Raw genomic sequence first — 21,395 nt, 5'->3', positions numbered from 1 at the left:
AACTTGCCTAAGGTGGTAAATAAACTAAATGATCTCTGAAGTGCTCTCCCATTCAATGATTAAACCCACAAATATGACCTTTTAAAAATCCACATTGTTAGTGGATGATTAAGTTAATGACCAGTGATTAAAGTGATTTATACAAATTCAGTGAGACCTGCCTGCCTCAAAATCATTAACTTTCTTATCCAGAGAGTGGAGTTGAACTTTTAACTTCCAATTCAGCACCTAAGGTTATTCACTTCCCTCTAAAAGAGTTGGAGTTGGGGGAGGAACAAAGTTGGCTGAAGATCAGAAAGGAAGGGATTTCTAATAGTATGTGAATTCTATTATTCTAGTTAAGCCTGATTTGTACAATAGAAAGAGGGTAGCTTTTTGCTTAATTTCAATCACTGAAAGTCTGGCCAAAGAGGTATAGAAGAGGTATAGACTGGAGCAGAGGGAAGCACAGGGAGACAGACAGGAAGATATAGACAGACAAACAAAAGATTTGAAATAGAATCAGAAAGATTTGAAAGGAACTCCAGTTATTAATTTAAAAAACAACTAAGAGAGAGAAAGAGCAAAATTTTAAGTAATCTTAGTAAGGGAACAGAGCGTCATCTGGATATGGAAAGATAACGCTTCGTATTTCTGTGACATCAGCCAACCCAAATTTTTGCAGAGCTAATTCCTATCTCTAGGCTTTGGGGTGTGTCAACCTGTCAGCAGTTCGATCTTGAGTATTACATATGATTCTCCCAAGCACCACCAGAGGTGACCCTGGAGGCACATCAGGTATATCCCCAAGAAAGAGAAATAGGGACAGAGAGACAGAGTGAATCTCTTCTACCAAGGGAGGTTCACATGCTGTAAGCTGACTCGCGAAATAGTGTGTTCTGTTACATGCAAGAGAATATTTATCTTTTTTTGTGGGTTATTCCTTTTCATTCTTTTTTTTTTTTCAGACAACTGCTTTTAAATCTTGGCACCACTATTTCTTCTAGCTGCATGGTATTGGAGTGGGTGTTTAGTTTATCTGGTATTTGGTTTACTCATCTCTATCTGTTGTCAAGGAGGTACGCCTGGAACATAGGAGGTGTTCAATAATGATATATATTAAAGAAACTTTGAAGGTCCTCTTCAATATGTGTGACCAAGAAAATCTTTCTCCTGCACATTAGGAGTCAAAACCTATTCAGTTTCTAGATAGGACAAGGAGCAAAAGCTGCTTTTAATCTAAATGGTTGTAAAAAAAAAAAAAAAGTTGTCATTCTCCAGTCTGCTATTTTGCAATGGACATCTGGGTGAGATGGGTGGATTGAAGAACTTTTGTCTCTAGCCAGAATAATTCATAAATTTCCAGTTCCAGGGTTGTATCGGGTGAGGTTGTGAGAGTCCTAGAGTTTCATAATATACATTTTTCTCATGGGGAATATGGAAAAGTTGGACTTGATGTTGCTAAAACACATTTGTTTTCATTCTCATTCTTTGCCTCTTTTGGCTACTGAGCAAATGTAAGATCATTTGCAAACCTTATGGCATGTGTGTATGTATTATAGAGTGCATGTCCTTCCTGCTGGTGGATCTCAAGCCAAAGGAAGCAATCCCCCTGGCTCCCACCCTAGCCATCTTTCAGGGAGCAAATGCATTGCAGTGACAAATACAAGTAGAGTAAATATGTGAAAATAAACACGTCCCTTTAAAAGAGCCAAAGTTTCTTTCCTTTGGTAGCTATTTAGTTTCATTTAAACTTTCATCTCTGGTTTGTTATAGTAAGATTTTAATCAAGTTTCAGGGTTTAAGAACTGGAGCAAATAGGTTAAAGATTCTTCCTAGCCCCAAATTTTCCGTACAGCATTTCTTGTGTTCTTTCTTTCCATCCTCCCTCTCTCAAGAAATACTGTTGGTTAGTGACCAACGAGATAGTATAGAAGGTAAGACGTTTGCCTTGGATATGGCCAATACTGGTTCAAATCTCTGACACTACATATGTTCGAACAGGTATTGTCAGGAGTGATTCCTAAGCACAGAGCCAGGAGTAAGCCCTGAATATAGCCAAGGGTGGCCCAAGCCTCACTATAACTCACCACAAAAAATATAAATTAAGGAAAAAAAAACACTGTTGGAGAACTAATAGTATAGAAGTTACTTTAGTAGGCACTGGGATTAAGAGGCCAACACATATACCATAGAAGAAAAAAATATCAAAGAAAACAAAACCAATATTTCTAAAAGTAGAGAGCTGAGTGACTTTAAGATTGTGTTTGGTTTCTTTAAGAATACTGACTGCTGGGCCAGAACAATAGTAGACTAGAGTGCTTGCCTTGCAAACCAGCAACCCCAGGTTTGATTCCCAGGTTCCCAAGCTTGCAAGTAGTGATCCCTGAGTACAGGGCCAGGATTAAGTCTTGACCACCACCAGGTATGACCCCAAAGCAAAAACAGAAGTTCCATTTCTTTCATCACCCTATTTTTTTTGTTCAATGCAGTTCATACTCTGGTTCAGATTATGGCTATTAGTTATTGACTATATACTATATTTGATCATTAGACTTGGTTTAAATGGTATGGGTCATTTAAAGGCGATTTTTTTTCTCTATTCATGATTTCCTATTAATGTATTCTGCCAACTGTGGATACCTGTTCATTGACTATCTAGATCTGGAAGTTCATGGAATATTTAAAGCAAACAATAAGTTATATCTCTTTTACTTATTTGGGGTTCATTGGGGGGAGAGTGAGGGTGAGGGGGGATAATTAGAGCCCATACCCAGTAATGCTCAGGGTTTATTCCTGGCTCTGTACTTAGAGATCAATCCTGGCAGGCTCAGGGGACCATATCAAATCAAATATGGGTCAGCTGCCTTCAAGAAAACTACTCTACTTGCTTTACTTTAGCCCCAATATGTGTATTTTCAAAAGGGAAAGATGGGTGGGGGGGAATCTGTGCCCCTAACACCTTCATTGTTTGAGGCAGCTTTGCATTCTCAATTCAAACTGATGTGTACTTTTCCCCAACCAGATGATATTTCTGACGATTTAATAAGTCAGAAAAATCTTCATTTTTGTATCTTTTGCACTGTTTTTCTTAGTACTTTTTCCGATTGGAAGTTCAATAGTGTGCTTAATTACCACAAATCAAAGAGAACTACATTTAAAATCTTCTTAACCAGGAAGCCATGTCAGGGGCTAACTTTTTACTTTCAGATTGTTTATTGTACATTGTCTCATTAGATTGTCTGAACCATATTCACAGAGCAGTTTTTGACTTTATTAGAAGCCCAGCATAATAATTACAGTTCATACTGTCATTGTTCTTACTTTCTTTTTCTTTTTGGGTTACAAGAACACAAGCCTCATTTTCTTAACCCAGCTCACATTTGTGAGAATTCAATGCTTTGTTGCAGCATGTCTATCTTTGAAGAACAGGCAAAGATATTTAAAATCATACTTGTTTGAAAAAAAATTGGCAGCGATACTCTTGTAATTTAGAACACACCAACCATTCATAATAGCAAATAAACCTATTTGGAACTCACAGGACAAAGTCCAAAATTCAGTCTGTAATATCCTCATGTGGGTCTAAATGTGAAATTAACAGCTTTCAGCCTCTGAACCACTGCTCAAGAATTTGTTAGGTACAGCAAAGCTTTCCCCAGTTCTCTATTGCTGAGATCAAACATCCAGAGAAACCCCTCTGGATTCTTCTTAGAATTTATTTCCCCAAATCTACTTCATTTCCATTTATATTGAGTTTGGTTTCTACATTAAGTTTTGGTAACTGTATACATAAATGGAAGTCTCTAGGCTGGCACAACATTCAGAATGTTCTATAATGAGAGATAGAGTTGAATGTTGAATTATAAAACAGAGGTTGCAAAATTATGTTTCCTAGGCCAAAGAAGCACTTTGAAGGTAAGGCCTCCGTTTATGGCACAGTTTTTAACTCTGGGTCTCCATTACCTCCTATGCTGGATTAAATTGCTTTGAAAATAAGTTCTAAGGATGACTTCTTGGGCCTCTTAGGCCATGTTAGAGCCTCTGGCAAATTGTGAAGAGCTAGTGGGACACCAGGGCCTGTCTGTTCTCAGCCAGTTTACCTATTGATGGATGATAGCTGGCAGCATGCCTCCTTGTTGTTTGTTGTATTCTTACAACAGAAAGCATTTTCAAAAGCTACATTTATCAAGTTGTCATAATAGTTTGGCTTATATATCTCTCTACCCTGAAAAAAAATAAATCTCTCCCTGAGCACTAATCTGTTTTAGCCATGTGAAGCATCACATGCAGAAGAGGCAATGAAGAGGAGTAGGACTCCTGCATGGGATTCAGGGAACTTGCAAGTCAATGCTTAAGGGAAGGGATATTTTTCCAATGTTTGCTTTCAAAGTCCCTAGCACCAAGACAGAGGTCATCTTGTTTCAAGGGTATTTCTCCACTGCAGTTGTATGTATTCGAGATGCATTAACCTCAAAGGGAGGAAAAAGACCCTCAATTTTAGCTGTGAAGATTAGAAACATCATTCTTTATGTTTAAAATTTGTTTTTCATTGGAGTACTACCAGATTAAATATATCTGATAAAAATATATTTTGTAATGGGTGATCTTAACTAGCAAATTTCTTACTACTTGAATAGGTATTTGCCTGGGAGCACATGGTGTTGAGTTGGGTAGGCAGAGGGGATCCTTAAAGTCATTGTCCAGGGTAAGTATATACTTTAAAAATGTTTGTTGTTGGGGTTGGAGCGATAGCACAGTGGGTAGGGTGTTTGCCTTGCACTCTACCAATCCAGGTTCAATTCCCAGCATCCCATATGGTCCCCTGAGCACCACAAGGGATAATTCCTGAGTGCAGAACCAGGAACAACCCCAGTGCATCACTGGTTGTGACCCAAAAAGCAAGAAAAATAAAATAAATAAATAAGAAAATGTTTGTTAAAATAATTTAAATCTGTTAGAATTTTAATAAAGCACTCACCAAGGATGCACACTAAAGCATTTATAATAATTTAGTAATACTGTATATAATGCAGCTACTAAAGAACTTGGATATGGCTATGGATATATTTTACAAAAATATATAATAATCTGTATGAGTTTATACAGAAAATTGATTTGATGTAGGTATATATTGCAGTATGGCTGCTATCACTCTAGCATAGCACAGCTCATTGCAGAACAAAATTATCATTTCTTCTTTGTAGAGGTGGGGACCATTAACAAAGTCTTCTAGAAAGTATGTTTTTTTGAAAAACTGGTCTATAATCTGTGCTGTGCACTAGATCTCCAGGATTTATTTATCTGCTAGTCACAAGCCTACACCCTTAAGCAACACCTCCCCAGTCTTCAGTAACCACCATTCTACTGGGTTTTGTAGATACTTTGTTAAGAAGGGAATAATAAATAATTGGCGTCAAGAATCATACAAAATTTTCACATGAAAAGACTTCATTTTGAGTCCTGTAAAAGAGACTTTAGATTAGAAGTTAGCAGTTGTTATTTTAAATATAATGTAAAACATAGTATTAAGCTTTTTTTTTTTTAACCATAACATTGAGTTTTATTTAAGCAGAAGAGTGAATAAGAGTTAAGGGCACTATAAGAATAAGGCATTTATAAAACCTACAGGGATGGCAAGTCATCTGGCTTCTTCCCACAACCACACCCACCCGCTCTCCATTCCTACTCCCAGGCAAAGCTAACCACCAACCATCTATAAACCTGTGACTAAGGACAGTAAGCATCTGAGATAGTTTTTTTTTTCTTTTTGGGTCACACCCAGAGTTGCACAGGGTTACACCTGGCTCATGCACTCAGGAATTACTCCTGGCAGTGCTCAGGGAACCATATGGGATGCTAGGAATCAAACCTGGGTTGACTGTTTGCAAGGCAAATGCCCTACCTGCTGTGCTATCACTCCAGCCCCATGAGATAGTTTTAATGTTAAGACCCCGAGGTTCCTTTTCAGTGGCTAAATTGATTGATATTAAATGTTGCTCCCTGAAAGAGCCCTTTCTAATTATGTAACTATGGAAAATAAGGAGCTTGATGGTGCATTTGCACTTAGTCCTCTTGTGAATTCTCAGAATTTGTTCTGACACATTAGCTAAAATATTCCAGAAAAGTTGAAGTGGCTTTTGTTTGTGTATATTCAATTAGTTTGTTTTTATAAATCAAATTTGTTTTGATTGAACCTTCATAGTTCGCTGTTGTGCTGCTATTATTGTCGTATGCTTTCAGTGCTCCTACTCCATGCTTACCAAGAGAGTGTCAAGATCCCTTCACTTTTGTCCCAAAGACCCTCCCCACATTTACTTTCCTCAATTCCCAGTTCTTTTGACCATATGTGATTGCCTAATCTCTTTTTTGATTTCTTTATATTCCATATCTGAGCCATAGTATTTTTTTCACTGACTTCCTGGCGATGCCCTCATGGTACATATCTCCCAGAAATATTGAAATGCTTATTTAAAGGAAGAATGAAAAAGTGCTCCAATGCTACTTGAAGTCCTTGTTGTTGCCCTAAATCTATTCATCTCGTCTAACCCATGCTCTTTCTAGGATTCATTTAAGACTCAAAAGCTCCATGGTGCTTCTGGAGTAAATAGGGGCCACTGTCACTGTCATCCCATTGCTCATCAGTTTGCTTGAGCGGGCACCAGGAATGTCTCTGTTGTGAGACTTGTTTTATTGTTTTGGGCATATCAAATACTCCACGGATAGCTTGCCAGGCTTTGCTGTACAGGCGAGATATTTTCAGTAGCTTGCCAGGTTCTCCGAGAGGGGCAAAGGAATCAAACCTGGGTCAGCCTCGTGCAAGGCAAACGCCCTACCCATTGTGCTATTGCTTCAGCCCAAATGAGTGAGTGGTCGCAAGGTCAACCTAATGTCAACCTGCAGCAAATAGGGGCCATGGTTTCTTATCTGTTTTATTGTAGAGTGTTCAGTTTTCCTTTGAAAAGCTGACAAAAAGAAGAGAGACAGAAACAGAGACAGAGACAGAAACAGAGACAGAGACAGACAGGGAGAGACAGAGAGAAAGTCAGGTGAACTGTCCTTGTCCTGTTTTGAAATTTTTGGCAGATGGATCCATATTTGTAAGGCAGGTGTTTTTCAAGAAAATTTAGTTGCCTATGGCAGAGCCTGGCAAGCTACCTGTGGCATATTTCATATGCCAAAACAGTAATGACAAGTCTCACAATGGAGACGTTACTGCTGCCCCTTCGAGCAAATCAGTGAACAACAGGGACAACAGTGCTAGTGCTACATTTAACTTTGCTTAAAAAAAAAAAAACAAAGGCAAAGCTTTAAGGAGCCTTGTCTAAGTGCAGTTGTCTTTAGGAACTCTGCTTGGTGATCAAGCAGAGGTGGAGTGTGTATATTTTTTTTTAATTTTTTATTGAGTCACCATGTGGAAAGTTACAAAGTTTTCAGGTTTAAATCTCAGTTATACAATGCTTGAATACCCATCCCTTCACCAGTGCTCATATTCCACCACCAAGAATCCCAGTATAGCTCCACCCCGCCCCCTCCCACCCCAACCCCCCCCACACCCCCAGCCCCCCCACCCTAAGCCCCCCCCACCGCCTATGTAACTAATAAATTTCACTTTACTTTCACTTTGATTGCATACAATATTTCAACAAAACTCACTATTATTGTTAGTTACTAAAATACTAAATTACAGAAACCCAAAATTGAGAGGCCGCTAAGTGTGGTCACTCGACCTCATACCTCTTCATCCTCAGCAATGGAAAACAAATTATCTAATGCTTCCTTTTCAGCAGGTCTGACTTTAGGGGAGAGGCTCTCCAAACAATAAGAGTAATAAGAGTGTGTATATTCAAGGGAGAATCCTCAACTTCCACACCTCACCTAGGCTAAAGATAAACCCAGAGGCGCTGCTATTTGTGAGATCTAGTTTCTAACTATTTGAACCGAAGGCATCACTACAAAAATAACAGAAATGGAAGGGGAAAATCAATTAAAAAGAACTCTTAAGTTTTAAAAATATCTCGGCTATCAGTTTTTTTTAAAATTTTGTTTTGTTTTGCTTTTGAGTAACACCCAGCAGTGCTGGGGGGGTGGGGTGGGCGTTAATCCTGACTGTACTACCAAGGAATTACTCCTGGCATTGCCTGAGGTTCTATTTGAGATGCTATGGATTGAACCTAGGTCAGATACCTGTAAGGGAAGTGCCTTACCTTCTGTACTATCTTTCCAGTCATGGGATATCAGATTTTCTTGAAATCATTACCAAAACTATGAGTCTAATTATGCTTCAGAATGGATATAAGAAGGTTTTAAGGTTAAAAATTGCTTTTTTTCACCAGATTTTAATTCCTAGTAAAAGGTACATTGATTACACCTTCCTTCTCTTCTGTGTATTTTATTTTTTATTCATTTACCATTAGTTTAAAGAACTATAAACTTTCAGATTAAGCCTTCATACCTCTATGGGTGTATAAAATTGAAAATTATGCTCAGCTTCCCCAGAACTCCTTTAAAGTTTAAATTTTACAGGAGAAGGGACAACAAATTGCTAAAAACTGTAAAGATAACTTACAACATTCCAGGATGATCCATCTCTTAGAAGGTTACTAATTTATGATAATTGAGACTATGATAATATCAGCATTTTAAAAGTTGGAACAGTTTGCATGGTTTGTTATGCGTTAATAAGAGACCAATGAAGGATGCCTTAAGTCTATACTGATCTCATTAGAAGTGAATTAAAGTGAATAATTCAATATTAATAGCTTGTGGTTGCAGTGATTTCTTTTTTGAGATAAAAAATTAAATAACAAATATGGGGTTGACAACACCCTTAAGGAGAGACAGCAAAAAGGGAATGCCCTGCCACAGAGGTGGGGTGAGGTAGGGGGGATGGAGTGGGAGTGGTGGGAGGGATACTGGGATTATTGGAGGTGGAGAATGGGTACTGATGAAGGGATGGGTACTTGAGCATTGTATGACTGAAATGTAAGCATGAAAATTTGTAAATCTGTAACTGTACCTCACGGTGATTCATCAAAAAATAAATAAAATAAATATATATGTGTGTATATATATATATATATATCTGGAGTGATAGTATAGCTAGCAAGGCACTTGCCTTGCACACAGCCCATTCTACACCTCATATGGTACCCTGTGCCCCGTTACAAGTGATCTCTTAGCACAGAGCCAGGAGAAAGCCCTGAGCACTACAGGATGTAGTCCCCAAACAAAACAAACAAAAATACTAAGTGACTAAGAGTTTCATGCTAATATAAAATGCAGTTTTCTGCACAAACTGTTTTGAGTATATTTTAATACTGATATTTTATTTTTTCACACTTTAATCAGTTTTTGAGCCCTTTTTCCATACAGTACCCAGTTAATTAAGCATAGTCCTTAACATTTTTATTGTTTGCCTGAGGAGGATGCATTTACTTGAATCCTCTCTTATCTGTAGTCTATAGTTTTCCCCCAGAAATCATTTTGGGCTGAAAATTCCAAGGTTTGTTTTCATTCTCAGCAGTGAATTTTATTTTGTTTAAATACGAAGGAAACCCTTCAGCTGTTTTATATTAGCTTTTTTTTTTTAGAGAGAGAGAGAGCAAAGAAGAAAATATTTTTTACTGCTTAAATTCTCAGATGAGACTTTTGTGCCCAAATGAAAACCTTGGATGAAGAAATTCACACTTGGCAAGAATAAAATCCTTGTGGCAAAATAGTCGCTTTATTACTTACATCAAATTTACATTCAGATTTAATACATTTGAACTTTAAAAAAGTGTAACTTTTTCTGCACTGAAGTTTTTTCATATTACATCTTACTGTCCAGCAGTGTTCTCTTGGAGAAGTTTCAACTGCACAGTGTCTAGGTATCTTGTACTTGCAAGAAATTCATTTACCAACATTAAGCAGGAATTGATACATTGATGTAATACTAAGAGGGTGCAGTTAACCTGATTACCAGCTCCCTGTCAGCTTCCCAAATTTATCCTAGTGTTAGGACTTTATTCGTCTTAAGCACCTCTTGTTCCATTTTAAAAATTGTGGTACATGTTTTGGACTCAGAAAACCTGGATTCTAGTCCCTGATTCACTTTCTCACTTGATACCTCCTAATCTTTGTGGCCTGAGAGATTGTACAGGAGTATGGCTCTTACCTTGCACACAGGCAACCCTAGTTCAATCCCCAACACTGTTTATGGTACCCCCCAAGCATCACCAGGAGTGATCCCTGAGCACAGAGCCAGAAGTAAGCCCTGAGCAGAGCAGAGTGCTCAGAGCCCAACATCCACTGAAAATTAAAACAAACAAATCTCATAATCATCCCCAGTCTCTATTTACTTATCTCTTAAATGGTAATAATAAAACTTTGTAGTGTTGTTAAACTTACAGAGAATATCAACACTGATACCTAAAACCGTCTCAATATATGGTGGAGGCATATATTATATAATAGTATAACATTATTACCTGACAGTTGATAATGTATTTCAGCAATGAGAGACTTTATAACTTGAAGCATTATCACTTTAGCATCATGTTTCTGTCAGTTAAATTAGGCAAGATTTCACTAAAAATATTAATGAGGGGCTGGAATGATATTACAGCGGGTAAGGTGTTTGCCTTGCACGAGACCAACCCGGGTTCAATTCCCAGCATCCCATATGGTCCCCTGAGCACTTCCAGGAGTAATTCCTGAGTTCAAAGCCAGGAGTAACCCCTGTGCACAGCCAGGTATGAACAAAAAAGGAAAAAAAAATAATTAAGAGCCAGAGAGATAGTGAAGCAAGTACTCCAACCTGGGTTTGATCCCTAGCATCACATATGATTCTGTAAGTACAGAACCAGTAGTAAATCCTGAGCCTTACAGGGTGTGGCCCCCAAACAAAAACAAACAAAAAGTAATGATATTAAAGGAAAGATTTAAATCAAGGGTACAGTTTAATAATTTGAACATAACTATTAGGTGTTACTAGTTTATTCTTTAGAAATGTTGGCATCTTTTTCTTTACTTTTATTTGTTTTTGCATTGTTTTGCAAAATAGGTGTTTAAATTGGTCTTTTGCTTTAAATACTTAGATCTCCTATTGTCCAGGGATTTGTGTTTACATTTTTTGATTTGTGTGTTTTGGTTTTGGGGGAACTCCCAGAAGTGCTCAAGAATTACTCCCGGATCTGTGCTCTAGGAATCATTCCTGACAGTGCTGGGGCAGTCATATGTGTTACCAGGAACCAAACCAGGATTCACTATGTGCAAGTGAAGCACTTTAATTCCTGTACTGTCTCTCAAAACCCAGTGTATAAGCTTAAAATCTGGAAAAAGGCTCATTTAGATGATCAAAGCAAGTATTTTTCTGCTTTGTTTCATTTTACTAACTGACATCTCTATAATAACCCTTGGCTTTTGAACAGAGATTTTGTAAATTATCTCAGTTGGTGATCAGAACTTTATGCACTGCCATCACCATATCTACTTGATAAATGAAGAAACTAAGACCCTGAGAGTATAGGTGGATTATATAAGGAAGAAGAAGAACAAAGTCAATGACCCAAATCATCATTCAGAACTATTACCCTTATTCCCTTCAGAGATAAAGTTAGTAAAAAATAATAACAAAAGAAAATGTGGCTGGAGATTAAAGTCTAATTTATTAAAATCAGAGTTCACTTTTTAATTTATTGAAGAAAAAATTGGTGGAGATCCCAAGTAATGCTCAGGGGATCTAGTTGCCTTCTCCTTCCTATATTTTGGGGTAGGCATGCAGTTCTAGGGATCAAACTCAGGACCTGAGCTCATGCTAGTATTCATCCAGTCCTCTGAGCTATTTTTCTTCAGCCCTAGGGTTCACTTTTTCAAAACTACAGTCATAATTATTAAGCTGATAAGAGCGGATACTACACTTGATTTTAGCCAAAAACCCAAGAAGCAATCCAGTCATCATTACATATCCTGCTTTCAAAACTTTTGGTGACACCTCTGTGCCTATTGCAAAGTTTGAAATTAGTTAAAATTTATGTCATCTGCAATTTCCCAAAACTCAAAAAAAAATCCACAACTTGAAGATTTTCTAGTACCTACCCTGTTTTCATACCTCATTCTTTACCCACAGTTTCCTCTACACATCTCCATGGTCCTCTTTCAAAATCTATTATATTTCTACGTGTAGGATACATTTGACTACTTTGTCAAAGACTTACATAGCGCTTACTATGAACTGTGTACTGATGGAATTGCTTCCCAAATAATAACTTAGTTCATCTCCATAATAATGCCAGAAAAGAAGTAATCTCAGCTGGAGCCTGAGCTCTTGTCATTATTTTATTATTATTATCAAAGAAACCTCATACTTTTCAGTAATCACACCCAGAGACTGATTGCTATGGATGACTTGACTAATGAAATAATTATTTTCAACAAGCATGGCAGTTTATTAATTTGCAACAAAAAATAGAATTGTGGCATTAGAGATATAGTACCTGGGTTGAAGTATGTGCCTGTAAGGCTCAGGCGGCACCATGTCCCTTGGCCCTTAACCTTAAGTTCTGTTGGCCAAGAATCACACATGGGACCCCAGGCTGCTGGGCACCACTTGGTAGCCCATACTGACATACCGACCTGTCAGTATGAGCAATACCTTCTGCATCTCAGCAATCATTAAGAAGCAGACGATATCACTTATATGTTATATTTAGAGTAACTGAATGAGGAAATGTGATAGTTTAAAGGAAGGAATACCTATATCTCCCTTGGCCCCAGAATATATGAAGGAGAAGGAAAGAAACTGAGTTAAGAGAAAGGGGAGAAGAGATAGATGAGAAGCAAAGGGGGTTGGGGTAACGGGAGCTCAGGTACATCGTTGGTGTTACGGAATGATAGAGCTAAATATCCTAACCACAGAGTCAACTGAAATCACAAAGCCCAAACTTTATTTTTATTTTTTTTTAATTTATTTATTTTTAATTAGAGAATCACCGTGAGGGTACAGTTACAGATTTATACACTTTTGTGCTTATACTTCCCTCATACAAAGTTTGGGAACCCATCCCTTCACCAGTGCCCATTCTCCACCACCCGTAAACCCAGTGTCCCTCCCACCCTCCCCAATCCCATCTCCCCCCCCACCCCACCCTGCCACTGTGGCAAGACATTCCCTTCTGTTTTCTCTCTCTAATTAGCTGTTGTGGTTTGCAATAAAGGTGTTGAGTGGCCGCTGTGCTCAGTCTCTAGCCCTCATTCAGCCCGCAACTCCCTTCCCCCACATGGCCTTCGACTACAATGTAGTTGGTGATCGCTTCTCTGAGTTGACCTTTCCCCAGAACGTGAGGCCAGCCTCGAAGCCATGGAGTCAACCTCCTGGTACTTATTTCTACAGTTCTTGGGTGTTAGTCTCCCACTCTGTTATTCTATATACCATAGATGAGTGCAATCTTTCTATGTCTGTCTCTCTCTTTCTGACTCATTTCACTCAGCATGAAACTTTTCATGCCCATCCACTTAACTACAAAATTCTTGACCTCCTTTTTTCTAACAGCTGCATAGTATTCCATTGTATAGATGTACCAAAGTTTCCTCAACCAGTCATCCGTTCTGGGGCATTCGGGCTTTTTCCAGATTCTGGCTATTGTAAACAGTGCTGCGATGAACATACATGTGCAGATGTTGTTTCGATTGTACTTTTTTGCCTCTCTGGGATATATTCCCAGCAGTGGTATTGCTGGGTCAAATGGGAATTCAATATCTAATTTTTTGAGAGTCGTCCAAATTGTTTTCCAGAAGGGCTGAACCAGTCGGCATTCCCACCAGCAGTGAAGAAGGGTCCCTTTCTCCCCACATCCTCTCCAACAGCGGTTGCTTTTGTTCTTTTGGATGTGTGCTAGTCTCTGTGGTGTGAGGTGGTATCTCATGGTTGTTTTGATCTGCATCTCTCTGATGATTAGTGATGTAGAGCACTTTTTCATGTGCAAAAGCCCAAACTTTAATAACCAAACTTAAAAAGTAACTGTCATTATGGTAGGCTGGTGTTGTAAGTGGGGCTAGGAAAGGGAATCTGGGAACACTGGTGGGGAGAAGTTGACACTGGTGATGGGATCAATGATGGAATATTGTATGTCAAAAACCCAGCTATGAATAACTTTCTGACTCATGGTGCTTTAATAAAATAAAATTTGGGGGATAAAAGAAACATCATGCTGGGCAAGTTGTTTGATCAACATGGCATCATTGCATAGAGGTATTCTTGGTGTAACCACACCATTCTTGGGCCACAGCTTAGCATGAGACATCATATGTTTTATGAGTACTACAGTCTTGTCAGCAGCTAATGAATTACTTCAACTTCAGTGGCTTTTTATCTGTATTATTACTGATCTGTGGACTGAACACTAATAATTATATATCTTTGCAACACACTCTTGTTCTGATTTTGATGCCTCACCAGTCCTCCTTTTACTTTGCATTATATCTTTTTTGTTTGTTTGTTTGTTTTTGGGGGGTCACACCTGGCGATGCACAGGGGTTACTCCTGGCTCTTCACTCAGGAATTACTCCTGGCGGTGCTCAGTGGACCATATGGGATGCTGGGACTCAAACCCGGGTCGGCCGAGTGCAAGGCAAATGCCCTACCCGCTGTGCTATCGCTCCAGCCCCTGCATTATATCTTAATGTATATTCATATAATGCTAGAGTTGCAGTCAAATCTTCAGTCTTCAGAACTTTCTATCTCTTTGAGACAGCTTAGTCATATTATTTTTAGACATTTTCTTTTGGATAACATTCTCAAGATTTATCACAAATATTGTCTATCATTTTCTACATTGAATTAAAATCATGAATGATTTTCCTAATATCAGATGCCAGGTCATATTTGCTACTCTTTACATTCCACATAAAAATGTATCACCTAACTTAAAATAGGCATTTAAATAGACATTTAAAATGACCCAGTAGACATGTTTAAATTTTTATTTTATTGAACCACCATGAGGTACACAATTACAAAGTTGTTCATGATTGGATATTGATCATATAATCTTCCAACACCCTTTTCTTCACCAGTGTACATTTACCAATACCAATGTCCCTAGTTTCCCTCCCCAACCTCAGATTATCGTGTTTATTGCCTTACCTACTTTCAACACTCAGATTTTGGCCAGAGTGATCATTTCCAACTAACAGCGGGTAGAGCATTTGCCTCTCATGTGGCCGACCCGGGTTCAATTCCTCCGTCCCTCTCGAGAGAGGTACCGAGAGTATCTCACCCACACAGCAGGGCCTGACAAGCTACCCGTGGCATATTCGATATGCCCAAAACAGTAACAACAAGTCTCACAATGGAGACGTTACTGGTGCCTGCTCAAGCAAATCGACAAGTAAAGGGATGACAGTGACAGTGACAGATTGTCATAATGGTCCCTTCTCTATAACTGCCCTCCTCCACTCCATACCAGCACTACTTGTGGAAGGCTTCTGTGTGCCGGTTCTCTTGGTTCTTATTTACATAGACATTTTTAACAAATTAATTAGAAGGTATAAATGTTAATTGTTATGAATGTAAACTTTGAAATTATTTGATCTGGTCTCAAAACCAGTTTTGCTAATTAATAGTTTATAATTTTGGTAAATTATTTAATCTCTTTCATGGTTTATGAATGTGTATAATAATTTGAGGTGCTTCAGGAAAATTTAGAAGACTTAATAAGTTAACATACATAACAAATTTATAAATGTATTTGAATTCTTGAAATATTAGCTATTAGCATAATCAATCTCCCAGACTTTTATATTAGACTTTTACTCATGTCTTTAAATGTGTCTTATTTTGAAAAGTGCAACATACTGCTGTTCTCATTTTAAGTGTCATCATTGGATATTCATCAAAAATTGATTGTTTTTGTTCACAAGAGTTCAGTCAAATGGAAACTCCCATGTGTTGCTGGTGGGAGTATAAAATGGTACAACCTTTAAGGAATGCAATTTGGCAACATTTATCAAGAGACTTGTAAAAGTTAATTCCCTTTAGTCCAGTAATTCCATCCTAGAAATTTATCTACCCTAAAGTCCACAGTCAGAAACTTGGATAAAACATGTACATGGTCATGTTTTATCACAATATAGTTTATCAAGCCCCCAACTACAAATTACATACTTGACAAGTAATGGAAGAATGATTATTCAAATAATGCTACATCATTTGACGGAATATTATGTAACTCTAAAAATAACATTTTTAAAGTTATTTAATAGTGAAGGAAAATCACGCCAATTTTTAAGTTAAATAAAACTTACAAAATTGTATAAATGATATGATTTCCTCCAAATGTAAATAAATAAATAAATCAAAATTATGGTGATTACTTCTAGATGAGGCAGTAGGAGATATTTTTTTCTTTGACTGTAATTATTCTTTTCTAAAACTTCTATAAATTGGAATAGCTCTTTAAAAATTATGATTTTCTGTTTCCTTCGATGTGTGGTTTTAAAATACGTAGTTACATATTAAGTAATTTCTATCAAACTTAAACTTTTTTTTTTGCCTTTTTTTTTTTGGGTCACACCCGGCAATGCTCAGGGGTTACTCCTGGCTCTGCACTCAGGAATTACCCCTGGCGGTGCTCAGGGGGCCATGTGGGATGCTGGGAATTGAACCCGGGTCGGCCGCGTGCAAGGCAAACGCCCTACCCGCTGTGCTATCTCTCTAGCCCCTCAAACTTAAACTTTTTTAGTAATTTATTTCTTCAGTTTTATACCAGAAAATCAAGACACAAGACAGGATTAATTTAATCTTCAATTTTTACAGAAAATTTTGCATTAATATTTGATTAAAAACTAAACATTAACTACAAGTAACATTTTTTTTCCTTTTTGGGTCACACCTGGCGATGCACAGGAGTCCCTCCTGGCTCAACACTCAGGACCTACTTCTGGTGGTGCTCAGGGGACCATATGGGATGGTGGGAATCGAACCCGGGTCAGCCGCATGCAAGGCAAACGCCGTACCCACTGTGTTATCGCTCCAGCCCCAAGTAACTTATTTTGAAAGTGCTTGAAGCAAAATCAATGCTTAGTTTCATTTTTCAATGAGTAATCAGTTTACATTTACATTTTTCTTTTTTTTCTAAATTTTATTTTATTAAAACACCATGATTTACCAAGATATTCATAGTTGGGTTTCAGACCTACAGTGTTCCATCACCAATCCAGTCTCCAGTGTCAGTTTCCCTTCACCAGTGTTTCTAAGTCCCATCCTACCTACCCCTCACTCCCCAACCTGTCACCTTGACAACCACCTTTTTTATGTTTTGCTAGTAAAGTTTGAGTCTCATAATTTTAGTATTGTTGATTCTATGGTTAGGATATTTAGCTCCATCATTCCTTAATACCACCAATGTACCTTGACGCTTGCTCTTTATTGCTTTTTATCTGTCTCTTCATGCTCTCATCTTCTGTATTCATCCTTTTTTATCATGCTTTTACTTTCGGATCCACATATGTTGGACTAGACAAAATCCTCACCATTAGTGGATGAAAGTTCCTTTTTCATCACATCTCCGCCGCCTCAGATATTTCCAGTATTTTTGACATGTGCCATTATCACTGGTGTAAGATGATATCTCATTGTCATCCTAACTTGGATTTCCCTAATAATAAGGGCTACTGAGAATTTTTCATGTGTCATCCATTAGTCTTCCTCAGGGAAGTATATGTTCATTTCCTCTCTCCATTTTTTCATGGGATTTTTAGATTGTTTTTGTTGTTGTTTTTGGTCTATATGAGTATTGATATCCTGCATATCAACCCCTTAGCTGATCTGTTGAGGGCAAATATTTTTCCCTCTCAGTTTTCTGTCTTTTAGTTTTATCCTGTTTTTTGTTGTGTTTTGTTTTGTTTTTTACCATGCAGAAACTTTAATTTAATGCAGTCCCATTTGTTTATTTTTTTTATTTAGTTACCTTTGCCAGGAGCATTATATCATTGAAGACACCTTTGGGGTCCAGATCTTTGAGTGTTCTGCCTATATCTTCAATGTATTTTATAGATCCTAATCTGATATCAAGGTCTTTGATCCACTTTGAATTTACTTTTGTGTAAGGTGTGAAATATGGATCCAGTTTTAATTTTATATGTGGTTATCCAGTTTAGTCACCATTTGTTAAAGATGCTGTCTTTACTCCTTTTCATGCTTTCAGCTCCTTTGTCAAAAACTAGCTGATGATATACATGGGGGATTGTTCTTGGATAGTCTATCTGACTCATTGATTAGAGAGTCAACCCTTATTCCAGTGTCACACTGTTTTGATCATTGTGGCGTTATAGTATAGTTTCAAGTTAGGTAATGATCTAAAACCCCCCTCAACACACACATACACACACACACGTGCAGTTTCTTATTTTTCAGTATGGTTTTGGCTATTTGGGGGTCTTTCAAAATTTCATACAAACTTTATTATGAACTGTTCTAAGTCCTTAAAGAATTTTTTCTGAATCTGGATGGGTATTGTGTTGAATCTATATAGTAGTTTAGGTAAAATGGTCATTTTGAAACTAGTAATTTACATTTTCTTAAAAACAACTCAATCAGAATTTAATAGTTAACTCTAAGAACTTAGGAGAAAAGAGATTTATTCTTGTAAGCAAGAATAAATTATTTCCTTAAGGAATTAGTTTAAATTTTATGGTAGTGATTAACTTTTCTTTTTCTTTTTCTGACCTAGGAGTTGTGAAGGAAGAAATATCAGATATAGAACTTGCAGTAATGTGGTAAGTAAAGAGGTTCTGTGATTATGATAAAATAATTTTTGAGCATTAAATAATTTTAAGTAGATTTATGTAACCCGAGCATGAAGTCAATCAATTAATATTTTAATAAGATTTATTCTATGTTCTACTGATTATAAAGCAGTAATTTAAAAATTATGTTCTTTAATATAAACTTTTAGACATTTGACTAGATTGGAAATAGCTAAGTTATTTCAAGACTAGAACTCTGTAATTTTTATCTCTGCTTCTGATTTTTAACATCTAGGTCTTTTGAAGGGAAAATTAAGAATGATATTGGAGGGGCTAGTAGGGGTACGTGGGTAGTGCATTTGCCTTGCACGCGGCCAACCCAGGTTTGATTCCCAGCATCCCATATGGTCCCCCAAGCACCGCCAGGAGTAATTCCTGAGTGCAGAGTCTGGAGTAACCCCTGAACATCACCGGGTGAGATCCAAAATAAGCAAGCAAAAAAAAAAAAAAAAAAAAGAATGATATTGGAGTCTCCTGAGATAAAGATTAACTAATCAAACAGATTCAGTAAATTCATTCAAAACTAGTAATTAATGTCAACTATGTGTGCGACACAACACTTGTACAAGGATAGACAACATGTGTTCACTGTCAAAACATCTGTAATATAGTAAGGCATGGAGAAAGAGAAGACAGATATGTACTTAACCACATTCTAGGATAAAATATGACAAATACTGTTTTAAAAAGGGATAAAAATATCTGTGTGTTAATAACCAAGACATCTGGGGGATCTTTACTAGAAGGTGTCTTGGTAGGGTTGTGAGGTCAAGACGTGCTCTGACTGGCCCATATTTGGTTTAAAAGGTGATATTCAGGAGGTATGATGGATAACACTGAAAGCAGGATTCTTTGTGGTGAATTATGGACACAAATATGGTCAGGATTGTGTTTTGTAATATGGGAGAAAAAATTTAAATATGTTTTTAGGTTCCACCATCAATAGATATTAATGTCAAATTTTCAAATTATATTCACTCAAGGGATAGAGAGGATGTGACTCAACAGTAGAGCATGTGCCTTGTATATATGAGGCCCTGGGTTTAATCCCTGGCACCATAAATAAATATATGAAACAAAGTTTATATTACATCAGAGAATAATGAGAATTTACAGAGGTTTTGGAAGGAGACTATGTTATCGTTAAGTTGTTTTTTTTCTTTTTTTTTAGGAAGACTGAGTTTTCCTGTAGGAAGACTACTCTTTAAAGGGAATAATTCTGTAGTGGAGGAATGGAGTGGAACAGATATGGATGGAAACCGAGAAGTAATGAGGGTTTACTCTGGGAGGAAATAGATATGACAAATTCAAATTAAAGTCATTCTGCAAGATTTAACAATTTAGAGTAACAGACAGAAGTAAGAATAAAGGAAATGCCATATACATAGTTTGAGCTCTGGTACTTAGGAATACAGGAATAAAGGAAATGATATATGCATAGTTTGGGCTTTTGTACTTATTCAGTGATCCTTCTGTTAGAACTCCCCCACTCACTTTCCCTCCCTCCCAGTATTGTCATGATTGGCATTTTCCCTATTCTGTGTCAACTCAGACACAGGACCTGGTTGCTCAGATTGGGACTAGGCCTCTTTTACCCAGATCCCCCATTTTCCAGTAGCTAGGCAGTCACACCCAGAGATTTCCCCTGGCACCATGAAATCCCATCAACAACCAACATCCAGAGACTATAAATCCAAGCTCCCAGAAGCATGCGGCCACATTGCGGCTGTGTGACACCTAATAGCCTAGTTCTCCCTGTTAGAGAACCTGACAAGTTACCGAGAGTCTATTGCCCACTTGGGAGTTCCTGGCAAGATCCCCATGGTGCATTCATATCCAAAATACAGTAACAGATATATACATACCTCTCAGAGAGCCCAGCAAGCTACCGAGAGTATCCCACCCACACGGCAGAGCCTGACAAGCTATCCGTGGCATATTCGATATGCCAAAAACAGTAACAATAGGTCTCATTCCCCTGACCCTGTAAGAGCCTCCAATCGTTGGGAAAGATGAGTAAGGAGAGGCTGCAAAAATCTTAGGGCTGAGTGTAATAGAGACATTACTGGTGCCCACTCGAGTAAATCAATGAACAACGGGATGACAGTGATAAAGTGTCAACTCAAATACTTCCTCACAGAGGTTTTCTTAACCATCTTATCTAATATCTAATATGGTGGTCCCACTATCTAACCTCATATTTAATAGTAACCAATAACACTTTATTTACAAGAATATCTCTACCAGAATTTACCTTCTTTGTTTACTTTTTTATTTCCTATTTACCTACTCTAGAATTTTACTACATAAATTATGAACCTCATTCATCTCATCTTTTCTTTTATTTCTAATACCTACAGCCATTGACTTACATATACTAAGCTCAAAATATTTGTAGAATGTAAAACATAGTATTTGTGTAAAGTACCTAGACTTTTAGAAGAAGGGTAAATATCATTATCATCACTGTCACTGTCATCCCGTTGCTTATCGATTTGCTCGAGCGGGCACCAGTAATGTCTCCATTGTGAGATTTGTTGTTTATGTGCTTGGCATATCGTATATGCCATGAGTAGCTTGCCGGGCGTGATACTCTCGGTAGCTTGCCGGGCTCTCCAAGAGGGACA

The 21,395-nt window shown here is 37.6% G+C and overlaps 1 protein-coding gene across 2 annotated transcripts in view; it reads left to right on the top strand.

Moving 5' to 3' along the window:
* Positions 1 to 21,395, top strand: part of ADAMTSL1 (ADAMTS like 1) — a 488,758-nt gene that overhangs the window by 55,756 nt on the left and 411,607 nt on the right. For both annotated transcript variants that reach the window (XM_055147244.1, XM_004600171.2), the window contains exon 3: positions 18,693 to 18,738. In XM_055147244.1, coding sequence (XP_055003219.1) covers positions 18,693 to 18,738 — 46 coding nt within the window. The remainder of the gene's footprint in view (positions 1 to 18,692; positions 18,739 to 21,395) is intronic.

Source organism: Sorex araneus, chromosome 1, assembly GCF_027595985.1.
Source record: "Sorex araneus isolate mSorAra2 chromosome 1, mSorAra2.pri, whole genome shotgun sequence".
Taxonomy (NCBI): domain Eukaryota; kingdom Metazoa; phylum Chordata; class Mammalia; order Eulipotyphla; family Soricidae; genus Sorex; species Sorex araneus.
This window is presented reverse-complemented; position numbering and strand designations above follow the sequence as displayed.